The sequence below is a fragment of the Leucoraja erinacea genome, chromosome 22, assembly GCF_028641065.1.
Source record: "Leucoraja erinacea ecotype New England chromosome 22, Leri_hhj_1, whole genome shotgun sequence".
NCBI classification, from domain to species: Eukaryota; Metazoa; Chordata; class Chondrichthyes; order Rajiformes; family Rajidae; genus Leucoraja; species Leucoraja erinaceus.
In genome coordinates, this window is record NC_073398.1 from 12,027,301 (window position 1) to 12,046,494 (window position 19,194).

Sequence of the window (19,194 nt, forward strand, 5' to 3'; positions counted from 1 at the left end):
AGCTTTGTAGGTTACGTTACGTGATGTGGAGAGGTACAGTACCATGGGGTTTAGTGTATAATTAATACGCTTAAAAAGGAAAAGGAAGAGACTTGATAAACCAACTAGCATGTGCCTAATATAGAATTTATGAACAACATACACAATTCCTCAGAATATTTCAGAAGATGGTGCTTCAATGATCTAATTCCATTGTGAAATTCTTGCTGAATTACCCATTGTATAACAAACATTGCACAGTATTTCAAGACAAGTCAAGGGCATCCATGGCACATCTTTTTACCAGGCAGAAAAAAATGCTGTCAATTAATATTATCTGCAATATTAGATAATAAATCATTTTAAAACAAAACATTATAGTAGCAAAATTTCTGAAGGGAATTTGATACATACATGACTGTGTTGATACCAGAAAGTTGTTGAAAGAGCTGCATTCCACATCCAACTATTAGAGCTCTGAAGGTTGGTGGATAGGTTAACATCTTCCACAACACGGAACCACCTGTCACAAAGGAGAATTTGCATAATTGATCCACAGGTACAAAAACTAACATAATAACCTGTCAATGTTTCAAATTTCAAGAGGGAATAACAAGATTTTTGACATTATGGACATTTTCAAACAGAAATTATTTCTGGATTGAGTTAACTCTGAACGTCCCTGATGCCATGATAATCTACAAGAGATCTAATTGGCAGGATTGAGAAAAGCGATAGAATGTAGGATTAAAGTGAACAGTATTTTCAAACGAATTGGCAGAGCCGTAGATTAAATGAATCTTTGTTCTGCAAAAGGCAACACAAGACTATATTTCTACTTTAGACTATCTAAAACAGAATTTAAAATAAAATATGATTTATCACAAAATATTGTACTCAGTAATACACATATTCCAAAGGTGCTGTGTGGTCCAAAGTATTCTGAATGAGGTCTGCAGTTAATAACCTCAAGTAAACAATAATTTGTATGTTGCAACAAGTTCAAAGCATCATAACATCCGATCTTGCTCAAACAATACCGCGTGAATTATAGAATATTTCTAGATGAATAACATAGTAAAGAGACAATATACTGTTCACAGCTTCTGAAATAAATGCCTTAATCTAAATTTGATGTTAGCAGTAAGCCAATGATGCACACACTGACAAATATCCACAAAATCAAGATTGCATTTAATCAAGTGTAATATAAGGTAGTCTGAGTAAGACTGAAGCCAATGGCCATCAAGTGGAAGTACTCCAATGAATGAAAGCATACCACCAAGGATAGGTAGTTGTGGTTGTTGGAGGTCAATCATCCCAAGAGATCAATGCCTGAATTCCTCGGCAATGTTCAAGACATACCCAAGATAGCTGCTTCACAAGGATCTTTCTTGCGCAAGTTCAAAAGAGGGGATAGAAACTGAAAATGTTGGAAATCCTCAGCAGGTCAAGCTGCAACTTAGAGCGGTAATGTGTCAAGTCAGAGCCCCTTGGTCAGAAACAGAAAAGACCAATAGTCTCAGATTTGAAACTTTAATTCCATTTCTCCTACTAAAGACGATCCCTAACCTGCTAATTGTTTCCAAAATGTTCTATTTTCATTTCAGATTTCCAGCATTTGCAGTCACAAATCATTTAGCGCATGAAGCAATCCACATTTATATGCAGCAAAGCCTATTCGTCAAACCACCAACACCATTTCAAAGAAGCATAGGTATGGGAATAAATGGCATGGCAGAAGAATGATTGCATGAGAAGAATTTTCTTCCAATACCCAATATAGCACAGAAACAGAAGCACTCATCAGTCAGGTCACATATTGTAGTGTGGAGAGAAACAAGTGAAAAGACTGAGAGCTGCATCAGATAGAGAGTTAAAGAAAAACAGAAACTGTAACCCAGCTCAACAGTCTTCAGTGTGTGTTATTTATCACATTAAGTTTCAAATTTCATAGGGGTGAGAGGTTAGTCAAATGGATGGCAAAGGGCAGAAAGGGGGGGCGGGGATCACTAAAATGGCATAAATGTTCACAAAAATACAATCATGGCACAATGCAATTTCTGATTGAAGCCTCCAATAAATGGTGAAGCTCTGTCTCCCCCAAGTCTCCATGTTAGAATATTGTCTGATTTTGCAGACCTGGACAGTAGATAAATATGCATTATTGCTACATGGATTACTTATCATAGAAAAGTCATTTATTTCTAGGTCATTATTTAAGTGGCACTAGGCTCCAATTCTAGAAAATATAACAAATAAATGGCAGATCAATAATAACTGGTTCAACAAGATCAAATGAACCAAGTATTTTGTTACTTTATAAATTAACAAAACAATATGTGCAGCCACCTGGTTGTGGAATGATAAACAAATATTTCATTCCAAGATTCTCTCTTTGAATCCAAGGCTGTAGAAAATAAACTATCAGTAGGTGAGTTCCTGCCCATTTCTGCCCAATTTTGGGACATTTCCTGGTCTGAAAATATAAAAATACCAAAAATGCTGCAAATCTGAATTAGGTAGAAAATGCCTGAAATATTCAGAAGACCTGCACTTAACAAAAAAAAGATACAGAAAGGATTGCTGTAAAATGAAGAATACAAACATTCAGTAAAATTCTGGAGTTTGGTGGCAGGAGATTTGATGCCATTCTCTACAGTAGAATAGAACTTTGGAAACAGAAAATGTAGTACAAGTGTAAATGAGTGGTCGATAGTTGGGATGACTGGGCGGGATGGGGGGGGGGGGGGGGGGGGGGGGGGGGGGGGGCGGGGGGGGGGGGGGGGTCGGTAAACTTTAATTTAAGTCATGTATCTCTCTCTCTTACAATTCTTTGAGTTAGAGTGGAACCCACAACTGTGAATCAACTGTGCACAGCATTTAGTAATATCATTTCAAGTCTGACTCATCAAAACTATCCCACGCTAAAGCACTAATCTGAATTGATAAAATCAAACTACGCACTTTGAAATGCGGCAAGTCGGGGTCTCTTGAAAGGCCTTCATGCTGTATCACCATGACAACATAATTAAATTCGCAAAACAGATCAAGATTCAACGTTTAATAATTGATGAAGTTTCTAATTGACATCCATGACAAATGTCTTTAAATACTATTTAAGTTGAAATCCTTATATAGGCAAAACCAAAATCCGCTGCAGTATTACATCTGCCACAAAGATCAATAACTTCTTGCACTTAAGAAGGGGTGCAGCTGCCTTAGTCCTGAAGTCGGACTGATTCCCTATTTCGGACAGATTCGGACCAAAGGGGCTGTCCCACTGCGGCGACCTAATCTGCGAGTTAAGTAGAGTGTCTTCGACCTTCAAGTTCGAGGGCACTCGCCTGGAAAATCTCGAGCTGCATCGACCGTCTGCGTTGAAACCGTGAGCTGGATCGACCGACCACGCACACACACACACACAAAAACACATCGCAAAGGTGGGGGCCAGAGAAAGTGGGGGAGCGTTGTCTGAAATTCACACCCGCGATGAAGAGGAAGGTAAATGACGGCTGCCACAGTGTACGGTAAATCCTTTAGAGAGCGTGGGGGGGGGGGAGAAATGGGGGGGAAAAATGGGGGTGGGGGGGGGGGGGGGGGGGGGAAGGAAATGGGGGGGGGGGAATGGGGGGGGGGGGGGGTAGAGAAATGGGGGGGGGAGAGAATGGGGGGGGGGAGAAAATGGGGGGGGAGAGAAATGGGGGGGGAGAGAGAAATGGGGGGGGGGGGGGGGGGGAAAAATGGGGGGGGGGGCTGCCCTCGACTCCCTCGACTGCCTGTACCTAAATAGTGACCCCACACACTGCACTACGAGTTAAAAAGAATCATGCCGACCAAATTTCCTCGCGGAAATTTTTTTTCAACACGATGAAAAATTTTCTGCGACCAGCGAAAAATCTGCGAGTAGGTGGGAACTTCCCTCGAGCATGAAGGAGAATTCCAGTGACCTCATAGGACCACCTCGGACCTTGTGTTGACCATGCTGCGGGTTTGAGTCGAGGGCAAACTCTTCTAAACTCGCAGATTAGGTCACCGCAGTGTGACAGCCCCTTTACTTTCTCTTGAAAGCATCCAGAGAATTGGCCTCCACTGCTGTCTGAGGTAGAGAATTCCACAGATTCACAACTCTCTGCATGAAAATGTTTTTCTTCATCTCCGTTCTAAAAGGTCTACCCCTTTTTTAAACTGTGGCCTCTGGTTCTGGACTACTCCAACATCGGGAACTTGTTTCCTGCCACTAGCATGTCCAACTTCTTAATAATCTTATATGTTTCAATAAGATCCCCTCTCATCCTTCTAAATTCCAGTGTATACAAGTAAAAAGTATACAAGTAGACCATAAGATACAAGAGCAGAATTAGGCCATTTAGTCCATTCAGTCTACTCCAGCATTCAACAACAGCTGATTTATTTTTCCCTCTCAACCCCACGCTCCTGCCTACTTTCCATAACTTTTGATGCACCTTCTAATAATGTACCCATCAGTCTCTGCCATCTTTGGCAATGAATTCCACAGATTCACCACTCGGGCTAAATCATTTTTTCCACATCTCCATTTTGAAGGTACATCCTTTTTTTCCTGAGGCTGTGCCCTCTGGGTCTAGACTCTCCCATTACTCAAAACATCCTTTCTACAGCCACTCTATCTCGACCTTTAATAATCCAGTAGGTTTCAATGAGAAGGAATGGGTGACGTTTCGGGTCGAGAGCCTTTTTCCAAACATCACCCATTTCTTCTCTCCACAGATGCGGCCTGAGTTACTCCAGCTTTTTGTGTCTATCTTCAGTTTAAACCAGCATCTGTAGTTCCTTCCTACAGGTTTAAATGAGGTCCCCCTCTTATCCTTCTAAACTCTAGCAAGTATAGGCCAAAATCTTCAAACACTCCTCACTCAATGTAAACCAAATAACTCAATCATCCCTGGGATCATTCTTGTAAACCTTCACTGGACCCTTTCCGAAGCCAGCACATCCTTCCTCAGATATTGGATCCAAAACTACTCACAATATTCCAAATGTGGCCTCACCAGCATTTGATCAGCATTAAATTTTTGCTTTTATATTCAAATCCCCTTAAAATGAATGTTATCATTGCATTACCTATCTTACTGGGGACTCAACTTGCAAATTAACCTTTTGGGAATCCTGCACCAGCACTCTTTGTGCCTCTAATTTCTGAAAAAACATTACGCCTTTAGATAGATAGATAGATAGATAGATAGATAGCCTTTTATTTCTTCTGCCAAAGTGCATAGCTGTATATTTGACTTGGCTATATTCTATTTGCCACTTCTTTGTCCACTCTCCCAACCTGTCCAAGTCCCCCTGTTTCCTCAACACTACATGCCCCCTCCGCCTATCCTCACATCATCCACAAACCTGGCCACAAAGCCGTCAATTCCCTCATCCGGATTATTAACATACAACGTGAAAGGTAGCAGACCGAACACTGACCCCTGCAGAACACCACCAGTCACCAGCAGCCAACCAGAAAAAGGCCCCCTTTATTCCCACTCTTTGCCTTCTACCAGTCAGCTAATACCTTGCCTCTAATATCATGGTCTGCCATCTTGTTTAGCTGTGATCTTGTGCGACACCTTATCAAAGGCCTTCTGAAAATTCGAGTAAACAACATTTACCCTCTCTCCACTGTTTATCCTGGTTGTTACCTCTTCAAAAAACAGCAGATTTGTCAGACAAGATCTCCCCTTAACAAAACCACACTGACGTTGGCCCACGTTATCATGTGCATCCACGTACGCAGATACTTCATCCTTGATAATAGACACTAACATTTTACCCACCACAAAAAAGTCAGAATAACTGGCCTATAATTTCCTATCATTTTCCGAACAGTGTAAATCTATCTCTCTTCTTAAACAGTGAAGTTACATTTTCGGTTACAACTTGCAGTTACTTCAATCTAATGCGCCGGAGTAGATCTGTTCATTTTTTTTGGCTGATAAAAGGCAAGATAGAGATATTTTATCTATTTTCTAATATATTATATATTAATAGCAGTAATAATAGCAGTACAAATTTGAGCTTATCCATATTTTCTTAGCTTTCAAAAGCTTACCTCCTCTTACTTCTCGTTGTTCTTCCTCAATGCTACTTTTGATGGATTCATACTCATCCTCGATATTTTGGGTTTCACGAATCAAATTCAGTGCTCTGCGTGCTCTCTGAGTCTTGCCTTTTTGCATTAGCCATCGTGGACTTTCTGGAAGGAAAAGGAATCCCACAAACTGAATAATGGCTGGAACAGCTGAAAGCCCAAGCATGTATCTGGAAGAGAAATGACAGTAATAAAAGTAAATTAACACATTAGCGTGTCGAAGCTATCATTCATCTAAAATAAATTTTCATAGTTCATTAAAATGTGTTTCAAATGGGTAGGACAAAAAATAATGCTAATTTCAAAAGCCAATATAAAAACATTGCACCAATAATAAGTGAGTTCAGTATCCCGAAAAAGGCAAGGGATCATGGGATTTGTCAAAGGTCACTCGCTAAAAAGAAAAAGCTGGATGCATAAACTGTATGTAAATTCTTATTTTCGTTCATGATTTGTGTAAAAATACATTTAATCTGAGGAATGGGGGTGCCAGGTAGCGAGAGAGCGGGGGAAGTTGCCAGTGAGAGACAGGGGGTGAGACTGGACCGGCGGAGAGACATTCTCGGCACACAGCCCTGCGCCTCATCCGCAGCCAGCATCGAACCCGGGTCCCCGGCGCTGCAAGAGCTGCTGGACACCTCCGGACAGGGACGGGACACCCGGGAGGGGACGGGGACGACCCAGCAGCAACAATGCCCGCAGTGATAAGGAGCTGGGCCTGACCCCGCCATTCCAAGACTGCGGGCCAACCCGGCGGGATAGGCAGAGCCTAGCTGGAGCCAGCAGCTGCAGCGCCAGCTGCAAGTCTGGGGCCATCCACCAACCCAGGACCACAGTAGTTACCTCCGGACAGGGACAGGAACAGCCCAGCAGCAACAGCGCCCACAGCGACAGAGAGCCGGGCCCGACCCCTCCATTCCAGGAGTGCCGGACAACCCGAGCTTGAGCCAGCGGCTGCAGCGCCGGCTGCAAGTCCGGGGCAGCCCCACTAGCCCAGGGCCACCCCGAACACCTCCAGACAGGGACGGGACACTCGGGAGGGGACGGGGACGGCACAGAAACAACTCAACCCCACCCGCAGCGACAGAGAGCCGGGCCCGACCCCGACCGGAACGCAAGCCTGCACATAACACATCACCACCGTTGCCGAGAATGTTTATAGTAAGTGACCTGGACATGCGCAGTCGGAATACCGAACTCGCTTATTAATAATTATGGCACTTTTGATATGGTGGAGTTAGCTGCGGCCTTATAGAAACATAGAAATTAGGTGCAGGAGTAGGCCATTCGGCCCTTCGAGCCTGCACCGCAATTCAATATGATCATGGCTGATCATCCAACTCAGTATCCCGTACTTGCCTTCTCTCCATACCCTCTGATCCCCTTGGCCACAAGGGCCACATCTAACTCCCTCTTAAATATAGCCAATGAACTGGCCTCAACTACCCTCTGTGGCAGAGAGTTCCAGAGATTCACCACTCTCTGTGTGAAAAAAGTTCTCCTCACCTCGGTTTTAAAGGATCTCCCCCTTATCCTTAAGCTGTGACCCCTTGTCCTGGACTTCCCCAACATCGGGAACAATCTTCCTGCATCTAGCCTGTCCAACCCCTTAAGAATTTTGTAAGTTTCTATAAGATCCCCTCAATCTCCTAAATTCTAGAGAGCATAAACCAAGTCTATCCAGTCTTTCTTCATAAGACAGTCCTGACATCCCAGGAATCAGTCTGGTATGAGTTGCTGCGGCTTAAAGAGTTGATAACAGTAATCTGCATAAATATAGAACCTTCAGTATCACAAATCTTAAGTAAAATCTGTTGTTACTGAAAGGTCAGAAAATCCAATTTACAGGGAAAGGTACAGAAATTCTATCCCAACAATCAAAAATGCATCACTATAACCCAAGGTCAAGTAGCACAAGAAGCTTGGAATATTAATAAAATAAAGCAAACATTAATTTTGGTCAGAGCCATATTAAGTCATAAAATATTCTTGTTTGTTCAGGTTTTGAATAAACAGCACCACTAGTTGCAAGTGGTCATGGTAAAACTGGTCATAATTGCCACAAAAAAGTTACCTCTAGGTTAACCAATAAGCTACTGTGAAATGTAAACAAATGCTGGAGAAACTCAGCGGGTGAGGCAGCATCTATGGAGCGAAGGAATAGGTGACGTTTCGGGTCAAGACCCTTCTTCAGACTGATGTGGAGGTGGGGGCGGAAAGATGAAGAAAGAAAGAGGTGGAGACAGTAGGCTGTGGGATAGGTGGGAAGGGGAGGGGAAGGAGGGAGAAAGCAAGAAGTTAATGTCAGGTTGGTTAGTGTGAACCGAGCGGAGGTGTTGGGTGAAGCGATCGCCAAGCCTATGCTTTGTCTCACTGATGTAGAGCAGCTGACACCTAGAGCAGCGGATGCAATAGATGAGGTTGGAGGTGGTGCTGGTAAACCTCTGCCTCACCTGGAAAGATTGCTTTGGTCCTTGGATAGTCAAGGGGGGGGGGGGGGGGGGGGGGGGGGGGCTACTGTGGAATAGTTTGATGGGAAGGGTTCTGAATAATAGGTTAATGTTGTGTGAGAGGGCTTGTTCCACTGTATAGCTCGTGAAACTATTGAAATAAAGAAATGTAGACACGAGAAACTGCAGAGGTTGGTTTACAAGAAAAGTCACCTCACATGCAAGTGAGGGTTGAAACAGGAAGAATGCATGTCAGAGGAGTTGGCCCAGTGTAATGAGTCGTCGAACTCACATCAAGATACAACACGTTTGCTAAAGTCAACTTACAGCATCGGTCTGTAGGACATTACAGTTCCTAGCAACTACTCACACTGAATGGCGTAGGCAAGCTCTTGGTAGTATGAATCGCATATTAGGCGGAGCAACTACTAACAAGTACTACAATTGGTTTGTAGGAAATAACCAATCTACAATGGGGATTTAGATTTTTGGGCCATTGGGATCTCCTTTGACGCAAAGGTGACCTGTTCAAGTGGGACGAGTTGTACCTGATCTGGAGGGGCACCCAGAAACTAGAATGGCACAGGGGCAGGAACCAATGCAAGACTGAGGCAGGTGAGATGGAGGCTCCAACTGCCCTGATCGCGGGAGAATACGGGGGAAGAAGGTAAAAGGTATTTGCCTTCCATCAGTGAGGAGTGCGAGGTTACTGAAAGCAAGATGGATGCTACCTGCGGTGGTGGTGACTTGAAGGGATTGCCTTGAGTGTGGTGGTCTCGGTGTTTGCTGGGACGTCTCGCCATGCGAGCACCCTGGAGTCTGGTGCGAGTGCGGATGGCTTTCTGACTGTTCGGCCAGACAGGCACTACAGAGCGACAAGTGGTCGGTGCAACTTTGGTCACATTACGGTGAAGAGCATGTGTGTGCCCGGACATTGGACTGATGACTGCGGGTCTCCGCTTTTGTGTGTGCCTAGGGTTTCTCACACGCTGCTGTGGTGGCTGTTTATGTTTAATTTTTATGTAATTTTGTATCTTGGTGCTTTTTTTGGTATGACAATGGTAAAATCAAATTTCACTGCATCTCAGGGTACATGTGACAATAAAGGACTATTGAGTCCCCCAGCACATACTACTGCAGGCTGAAATAGGCTAGTCAGCAACTTTCCCTAATGGACACCTCACTGTGCTGGGAAGCCAATGTTTCAGGTAAACCAAAGAGCATCTTTCACCAAGCTAATGATCCTCAATCAGGACTTGAGGTCCATCTCAGAAAGTGTCCCTCATGAAAAGCCCGTAAATCCTCTGTTACAGAGCTGTTCGAAATGAACCTTGACAAGGACCCCTGCAGTATTCTCCAGACCCTCTTTGCAAATCCACACCGAAGGACAACATGCATCGGTAGTAATATTCCAACAGTGCAGGATCTTACTGGGAGAATCCCTATCGCATGTGAAGTCTTGGTGCTCGTTGGTGAGTTCTGGCGATGAGGCATTTTGCTAGATAATCTGGGCAGTCTGCTAAGAAAACCATGTCACAGGATCCATTGAGTTCTTGTCCTGCGATGCTGCATGATGTACAGGTAGGTGATGCTTTGGGTCAGGACCCTTCTTCAGATTGGTTGTGGTGGAGGGAAAGACTCCTGGCAACTGATAGGTGGAGGGGGTTGATTGGCAGGTGGTTGGTTTAAGTCCAGAGTTGGAAAAAATGCGATAAAGATAGAAAAGGCACAAATTGTGAAGTCAGTGGAGGAATATAGGAGGATGGAGACAGAATGGAAGTAGGAATGCGCATTTAGGTGGGGCACAGGGAAGAAAGGGAGAAAGGGGAACAATGGGAGGCATTTACAGATTGGTCACCTAAAATTGGGGAATTCAGGGGTCATACTGTTAGGGTGCAAGTTACCCCAGCAAGGTGCACTCTGGCGATGGAGAAGGCCCAGGACAAAAAGGTCAGCATAGGGATGGGAGGAGGAGTTTAAATGGTTAGCAGCCAGGATATCTAACAGGTCTTGCGTACTGAGCACAAATGTTTGACGAAACTATTGCCCAGTCACTCCAGGTCTCACCGATGTAAGAGGCCACGTCCAGATCATCAAATGCAGAAGAGAAGGTGCACGTAAATGTCTGACTTACCTGGAAGGACTGCTGGGGGGGTCTGGATGGATGCGAGAGAGGATGTAAAGGGATAGGCATTACATCTCCTGCAGTGGCAGGGGAAGTACATGGAGAGGGAGTGGTTTGGATGGAATGGGATGTGTGAACCAAAGCAGGAAGGGATGGTGGGATCATGTTGAAGATTGTGGAAATGTGAATGGCAGGGCTCAGGGAGAGTGTTATGAAGCAGAGGGATCATGGAGTGCAGGTGCACAGTTCCTTGAAACTGGCATCACAGGTAGATAGGGTGCTCAAATTGCTTTCACTACATTGGCCTTCATCGATCAGGTTATTGAATGTAGAAGTTAGGACATGATGTTACTGTTGCACATGATGTTGGTGAGGCCACATTTGGAGTATTGTGTTCGGTTTTGGTCACCCTACTATAGGATGGATGTCGTTACGCTGGCAAGAATGCAGAGTAGATTTATGAGGATGTTGCCAGGACTTGAAGGCCTGAGCTATAGGGAGAGGTTGGGCAGGCTAGGACTGTAATCCTTGTTGCGCACAAGGCCGAGGGCTGATCTAATAGAGTGATCCAAGATCATGAAAGGAATAGACAGGGTGAATCCATGTAGTCTTTTAACCAGAGTAGGAGAATCAAGAATCCAACGACATAGGTTTAAGGTGAAAGATTTAATAGAAACCCAAGGGACAACATTTTCCCCACACATAGGGCAGTGTGTATAAAGACAAACTACCAGAGGAGTTACTATAACTACATTTAAAATACATTTGGACAGGCACATGGCTAGGAAAGGTTTAGAGAGCTATGGCGAAAATACAGGCAGGTGGAACTAGTGTAGGTGGGGCTTCTTGGTTGGCATGGGCAAGATGGAAGGCTTCATCTTGGGAGCAAATGCGGCGGAGACGGTGAAATCGGATAGGGGATTTCATCTTAGCAAGGGGCAGGGTGGGAAGTGTTGTATTTCAGTAAATCTGTTAGTCCAGCACAACCAAAGTCACCAGGGTGTTGCATTATCAGGATATTACTGTATTTTGTTTGATATTTCTTGTTAGTTCATTCTCAATTCTCATCTCTTAATAATTTTTCCATCAATTCCCATTGCTTTCGAAGATTTCCTACGGCCGTCGTTTTTGGCCACCTCGCTCAGAGCCCCCCTCCGCCGCATGTGTGCCGAGGATTTTTCCAGTCGATGAAAAATGACAGAGATATTAATGATTTTACAAAATTCCCCATTCTCTCTGCTGCCCCCGCTGGCGGCAGGGGGATGGACTATAAAACCAGGAAGTGGTGTGCCTCAATTAGTCTGCAAGCTGGAGGAAGGCAGAGGGCCACGTTTCTCTCAGCTGTGAATAACACTGAACACATGTCCACACAACTGTGAGTAAGTACCCCTAATGTGGTTTGAAAATGAAAATATGGTTAAAGTAAAAAAGCACTGCCTGCAAATGGTTGTTTGGGGGGTTTGGGTTGAAATAAAAAGGCATTCTCTCCCTCTCCTTCCCCCCCCTCTTTCCCCCACCGTCCCTCCCCTAAACCCCCCTCCCTGCTCCCCCACCTCTCCCCCTCCCCTCACCTCCCTCTCTGCACACCCCCTCACTCCTCTCCCACCCTTCTCCCTTCCTCTTCCCCCCCTCTCCTCCTCCCCCCTGTCCCCTCCTCAACCCCCTCTCTCTTTCTCCCCTCCTCCCCCTCCCCCACCATCCCCTCCCCCTCCCCCCCATCCCCTCCCCTAAACCCCCCCTCCCCTCCACTTTCCCCTCACCTCCTCCCCCTCACTCTCACCCTCTCTCTCTCCTCCCCTCCACCACTACCCTTCCCCTCTCACCCACCCTCCCTCTTCTCCTCCTCGCCACCCCCTCTCCCTCTGGCCCCTCTCTCTGTGTCTCTGCCCCGTCTCTCTCTGCCCTCACTCTCTACCCCCCCCCCCCCCTCTCTAGATGTGACTGGAAGTTGGGGGCTATGCGGCAGTAGATAGGGTGATAGGGTGGTTTTGGGGTGAAAGGAGCAAATTAATAATATTAAAATAATATCAAGGGGGGTAATTAGCGTGAGTGCGGGGGGGGGATAGAAATAGCTAGTGTGTGTGACGCTGCGTGCAGCCTCCCCCCCCCCCACACAACTGCACGTTGGGGGAACAGACCCAATGGGTCTGCACTTGGTCTAGTATTTTACTGTCTTTCTTTGACAGCGTTCTGAACTTGTAAGGTTATACCATCCCTAATCTTTTGTCAGCCACAAATCAGTTTCTTTAAATATTAGAGATAGTGCGGAAACAGGCCCTTCCGCCCAGAGTCCGCGCTGACCAGCGATCACCCCTCACTATTCTACACACTAGGGACAATTTACACTTTTTTTTAAACCAAAGCTAATTATCCTACAATCCTGTACATCTTTGGATTGTGGTAAAAAACACGCAGTAACAGGGAGAACGTACAAACTCAGTACACAGCACCCGTACTAAGAATCAAACCTGGGTCTCTGGCGCTGTAAATTTTGTACCGCTATGCCACCCCGTTTTCTTCTGGCGATTTGTAATGAATGTCACTGAGAATGTTAATTTTGTTCAGAACTCTATTATCATTACCTTTCCCCGAAAAGGTCTCAGTCAGTGAGACTACTAATTAACTATCTCATTACCTCAAAAGATGATGAAAAATACGTTGGCTCTGTGGCCATTTGTTCCAGAAAAGCAAGATGTCATGGTCTGGAGTAGGATTACTGTCAGATATCTCCTTTATCACAAGTTACTGCAGTCAAGATCATGCACACAGCATAAATGAAAAGTAAAACCAGGAAACAAACCAGGACAAAGCTCCCAAGCCACAAAGAACAAAGAGATGATAAGACTCAGTGGGTCAGTATTTTCAAATGTTCTCTTTTCTGTCCCCTTCAAATATACTGCCCTTAAATTCAAGTATTTGCTTCAAGCGAGACTTCAGGAAGTGAAGCAATACACACACCCCACTGATGGTGCCAAGTAGTAATGGTCAAAAGCTTCAAGTTCTTAGGAATAAATATCACCAGCACTTTGTGCTGGACCAGTCACATCAAATCTATGGCCAAGAAAGCCATTTCAACACCTCTACTTCCTTAGTAGGATTAGGAAGGTCAGCATGTCCCCAACAACCCTCACCAACTTTTACAGGAGCGCCGTAGAAAGCATTTTATCAGGATGTATCATAGCATGGTTTGCGAACAGCTCCATCCAAGACTGCAAGAGTTGTGGACGTAGCCCAGACCATCATGCAAACCAACATCCCTTCCATGGACTCCAACTACACTACCCCAACAAGGCCACCAGCATAATAAGGGGCCAGTTTCCCCCCTGCCACTCCCTCTTCTCATCACACAAAAGGTACAGAAGGTTGAAAATGCATACCTCCAGTTTCTTCCCAGCTGTTATCGGGCAACTGAATGGCCCACTTATCAGCGAGAGTGCGGCCCTGACCTCCTACCTCAATGGAGACCTTTGAACAATCTTTAAATAGTACTTTATCTTGCACCAAATTTTATACCCTGTATATGTGCAAAGTGGACAGCTTGATTGTAATCATGTAAAATATTTTCTTTGACTGGTTAGCACACAAAAACTTTTCACAGTACTTTAGTACACGTGTCAATAATAAACTGAACTATTATTAAAACCGATTGAAGTATTAAGTCTATAGCCATGATTGATAAATGTTTTCCCCACTGCAACTCATTCCCTATTCTACCCCCAACCAAAGGTAAATTAAGAACTTTCAGGCTTTTATCCAATTACTTCTGAAGCTGTGCATCAAATTTCAGGGACTCTTGCAGTTTTTTCGTTTAGCCAGCATTAGGGGTTAACCCTTCATTAACTTAGTAAGATTTTATTTCTATTGCATCCTATCCAATTCAATTTCATAATTTACTTCCCCATCATCAATTTTGCACAGATCACACAAGATACACATTTCTCCCCCTAATCCCTAAACTTCTCTCCCCAACATTTGCCATTATTGTGTGTGATTAGGTATGGGTAAAAATTTGAGAGAGCTTGAGAAGTCTCATATTTTTACCCAAACTTAATCACACACAATAAGGTGTTCAGGAATGAGTACACTTTATTTTCAAGCAAAATAAATAATATAGGTACGAACTTCTTGGATGTTTAAATTATGTATATATAGGCCTCAATATTTAATTCACCACATATCATTTAAAATTAAGCAAAAATGTAAAACAATAACGGGAAAGTGGTGACCATTTAGTTATATAATGGAAGCACCAAACTATTACTGCCAGATTTCACTTCCAATGAGCTCTAAACTATATAAACAAATCTGATGAAATTGGAACAAATGATCGAGGTATTGATAGGACTTTAGTGCCGAGCAGCCAAGTTTTGTCAGAGCATTTCAGTATTCTAGTACCTGAAAATCAGTATTTTGCTGAGGAAATCAATATTGCCGACATTTTTTTTTTTTAAATGTGCAGTCATACCCATGTAAGAGTACAAGAATGCATAACTTTGCTACCAATTGACATGTCTTCTACGTACCTTGCTTGACAGTATTTTCATTGCCATCTCTTTGTATACTGTTGTTTGAATGGCTGCCTCCTGCTTTTAGCACCTGATGATGAGTAGCCATTTTGGAAGTGTCCCGCTCCCTCCTTCCTTCTCTCCCTCCTTCTCCGCTCCATCCTCTCCCCACCCCTTCCTCTCTCCCCCTTGAGCCCACCCACTGTTCTGTAAAATCAAGACCAATCCCAATGTAACTGCAATCCCACTGGTAACCTTTCACCACTAGACTTTTCCAGAATTCTACCACTGCCTGAAAAATAATCAAAGGCTCAACTACCACTGGGAAAGAGAATTCCAAAGACTCATTGTTATACGAGAATTTTCCTGAACAGTCTGTGACCCATAGCGCTGTGGTCAAAGAGCTATGCATAAAGCACATAGCACTGTGTTTAAAGCCCATAGCACTCCAGCTGGCAGCGCTTTATTTAGAACCCAAAATGCTGTAGCCGACAGCTCTTTGTTTAAATTCCCACGCGTTAAACTGACAGCGCTCTGTTTAAACCTGGAGGCAGCCTGGAGAGAAGGAATGGGTGACGTTTCTGGTCGAGACCCTTCTTCAGACTGAACTGGACTCGGTATTTAAAATCCGTATTTAACACAAAACCGTACATCCGTATTCTAATTGCAATTCCGTACAAAATATGGAAAATCCGTCTACTTGGCAGCTGTTAGTGCAAATGCATTTGGAATATTGTTCCCATCGCTCCATTACACGAGGTTTTGGAGAGGGTTCAGAAGAGTTTACCAAAATGCTCCCTATATTAGGGGGAATTGGCTACAAGGAGAGGTTGATCAAACTCAGATTGTTTTCTCTGGAGCATCAGAGGCTGAGGGGGGATTTGAATGAAGTACATAAAATTAGGAATGACATAGATGGAGTAGGCAGTCAGAGCCTTTATCTCAGCATGGAAATGTCAAAGACGAGAGGGCATTGCTTTGAGGTGCAAGGGCCAACGTTTAAAGGAGACATGACGGGCAAGTTCTTTATCCCCCTATAGAGTGCCTGTAAAGTGTCAGAGGTGGAGGCAGTTACGATAGTGATATTTACAATAGACACGGATATGTAGGGAATGGAAGGATATGGATCACGTGCAGGTGTAGGTGCAGGAGCTTAGCTTAACTTGGCATCATGTTTGGGACAAACATTGTGGGCCAAAGGGCAGGTTCCTCAGCCATACTGTTCTATATGCTACAAAAATCAATAGAAATGATAGGAATCAGTGTAATGAAAAGTCACATAATGATGTTATTTGATCTAATTGGAGCCATCTTGGTAGAAGTTAGTCATAGCCCACTCCAAGACAACTTTCTTTTCCATCTGAAGAAGGGTTTTGGCCCGAAACGTTGCCTATTTCCTTCGCTCCATAGATGCTGCTGCACCCGCTGAGTTTCTCCAGCCTTTTTGTGTACCTTTCTTTTCCATCCATCTACTTTGCAAATAAGTACTTAGACATAATATTAATAGAGCTTGTTTTTTTGAATGTACACCAGTTTATAATGTTATAAAATAATGTCTCAAGGCACTGAGTTAAGAATTTGAATAAAAATGGTTTCCAAAAGTCGGTAGATAATAATAGTCTAATGGGCCACTTAGGCGACTATTTAGGCAACTGCCAGGGACTAATTTTAATGTAATTCACCTACGACATCAAAAATTATCGCCACTGTCGCCGAAAATTTTTCAACATGTTCTAAATTTTGTGGCAGTCGCCTGTAGTTGCCCCCAAAAAACAAAATTGCCTAAGTGGGACAGGTCCATTACACAGGACTAACACCTAAATCAGCTCAAAATGCCATCCCTTGCATTGGCAAAATGCATTGCTGTTAAGAAACCGCTTGGGAAACACAAATCGGGTTGAAGAAAAATATGTGAAAATAATTCATTTAAAAGCTACGTGTATCCTTAAAACTCAAAATGTAACTTTTTTTCTAAACAAGAAAAATGTGGAAGGATATTTGTCTGATAAGGTTAAATTTTAATATGATCTTGAGTATTCCACTTGACATTTATTCAAACAGCAATGAAATGTACATTTTAATATTTATGAAACATTTAGGACTTTTTCTTGCATGTACATAACTGAATAAGTAGCCTTTTTTTAAACATATGGGGGGGGGGGGGGGGGGAGTTTAAGTTTGCATTACATACCTCCAGCCATTTTTTTCAAGGTAACTAAATGCTCCATCAATAATACTTGCAAAACATTGCCCTCCAGTTATGAAAAGTGTGTTAATGGTAACTAATCGTCCTCTCAAATGGAACGGTGCAGCCTCTGCAATGTATACTGTTACTGTCATGGAGGAGAGACCTGGAAAAAAATGAATATGCAGAACTGAACACACCATATTTCTTTGCAAGATTAAGTCACACGAAGTAGAAAATATCAGAATCCATAGCAACTATTCACCTGACAGTATATTTTGGCAATCACAAATGTACAAGGTTGAATCTTTCTGACAATAGTTCCATAGTAAACTGTTGAAACATGACTAAATATGCAAAAAACAGTTTGGAATATCAGTGCATGTGGCATGTGCCCATAAATGTAAATGCATCAAATATTTACACTGATACTACATACAGAAGCAACTATTGGATTCTGCAAGGAGCCCAGAGGTAGTCAAATTTACTAATATTTCCTAGCACATTGAGGAACCTGTTCATGGATTCTGTACCTTATTAGATTGAGACGGAGAACAAGAAGAAAGGCATCATTTAATTTTTTTAAACATGCATAGAACAGTATACCAAAGGAACAGGCCCTTTGGCCTATAATACCTGTACTGAAAATGATGCCTTACCCTTATTTGCATGCCAACCCTTATTTGCATGCACATAATCCACATCTCTCCATTCTCTGCACATCCATGTGTTTATCCAAAAATCTTTAAATTGTCCCTAGCATATATACCTCGCCCCCCAGCAGCACTTTCCAGGCACTCACCACTCTTGTAAAAAAACAACAACTTGCCCTGCTCATCTCCTTTAAACTTTGCGCATCTAAGCTTAAGGATTTGCCCTCTAGCATTTGATATTTCCATCCCAGGAAATAGGTTCTGACCGTCTATCCTATCTCTGCCTCCCATCATTTTACATTGTTCTATCAACTCTTGCCACAACTTCCAGTCTATCCCACCTCTACCTGTAGCTAATGCCACCTAATCCTGACATAATTTTGGTAAACCTCCTCTGCACCCTCTCCAAAGCTTCACATCCTTCCTGCAATGGGGCAACCAGAACTGCATGCAATATACCAAAACATTGCCTAACCAAAGTCCGATAAATCTGCATCATGATTTCTTGACTCTTATACACAATGCTCCAGGCAAACATACCATATGCCCTCTTTGCCACTCTACCTATTTGTGTTGCCCCTTTCTGGGAATTATGGATCTGGATCTCAAGATCCCTCTGCACATCAATGTCATTAAGGCTCATGCCATTAATTGTATATTTTCTCCCTTACATTTGATCTTCTGAAATGCAACACCTCATATTTGCTCAAATTAAACTTGATCTTCCATTTCTCCACCTGTTTCTGTAACCAATCTATATCCTACATTTTGATAGCCTTACTTAAGGGCCTGTCCCACTTTCACAACCTAATTCACAATCTTTTTTACTCATGGACATTTTTCATCATGCTATAAAAATGCTTCGACCTACTTGATGCCACAAGTACCTACGACTAGCATCACGACCTGCTACAACCTCGTGACGACCATGCTGCGAGTACGAGTCAAGGGCAAAATCGGCAGAGGTTGTGAATTAGGTCGTGAAAGTGGGACAGGCCCTTTACAGTCTGCGATTCCAGCAGTCTTGGTGTTAAATGTAAACTTACTAACCAAACCAGCTACATTTACATCCAAGTCATTTGTGTATATCACAAGCAACAGATCACAAGTACCAGCACAAGATCCCTGCACATCAATACTTTTAATAATCTGTTTAAGAAGGAACTGCAGATGCTG

The 19,194-nt window shown here is 43.4% G+C and overlaps 1 protein-coding gene across 3 annotated transcripts in view; it reads right to left on the minus strand.

The window, feature by feature from the left end:
- LOC129708000 (proton myo-inositol cotransporter-like) overlaps nucleotides 1-19,194 on the minus strand; it is a 55,502-nt gene that overhangs the window by 28,130 nt on the left and 8,178 nt on the right. For 2 of the 3 annotated variants that reach the window (XM_055653554.1, XM_055653555.1), the window contains exons 2-4: nucleotides 17,372-17,531; nucleotides 6,062-6,270; nucleotides 394-502 (exon numbers count right to left, since the gene is read on the minus strand). In XM_055653554.1, the coding sequence (XP_055509529.1) occupies nucleotides 394-502; nucleotides 6,062-6,270; nucleotides 17,372-17,531 (478 nt within the window). The remainder of the gene's footprint in view (nucleotides 1-393; nucleotides 503-6,061; nucleotides 6,271-17,371; nucleotides 17,532-19,194) is intronic. The other variant, XM_055653556.1, reaches the window with a different exon arrangement.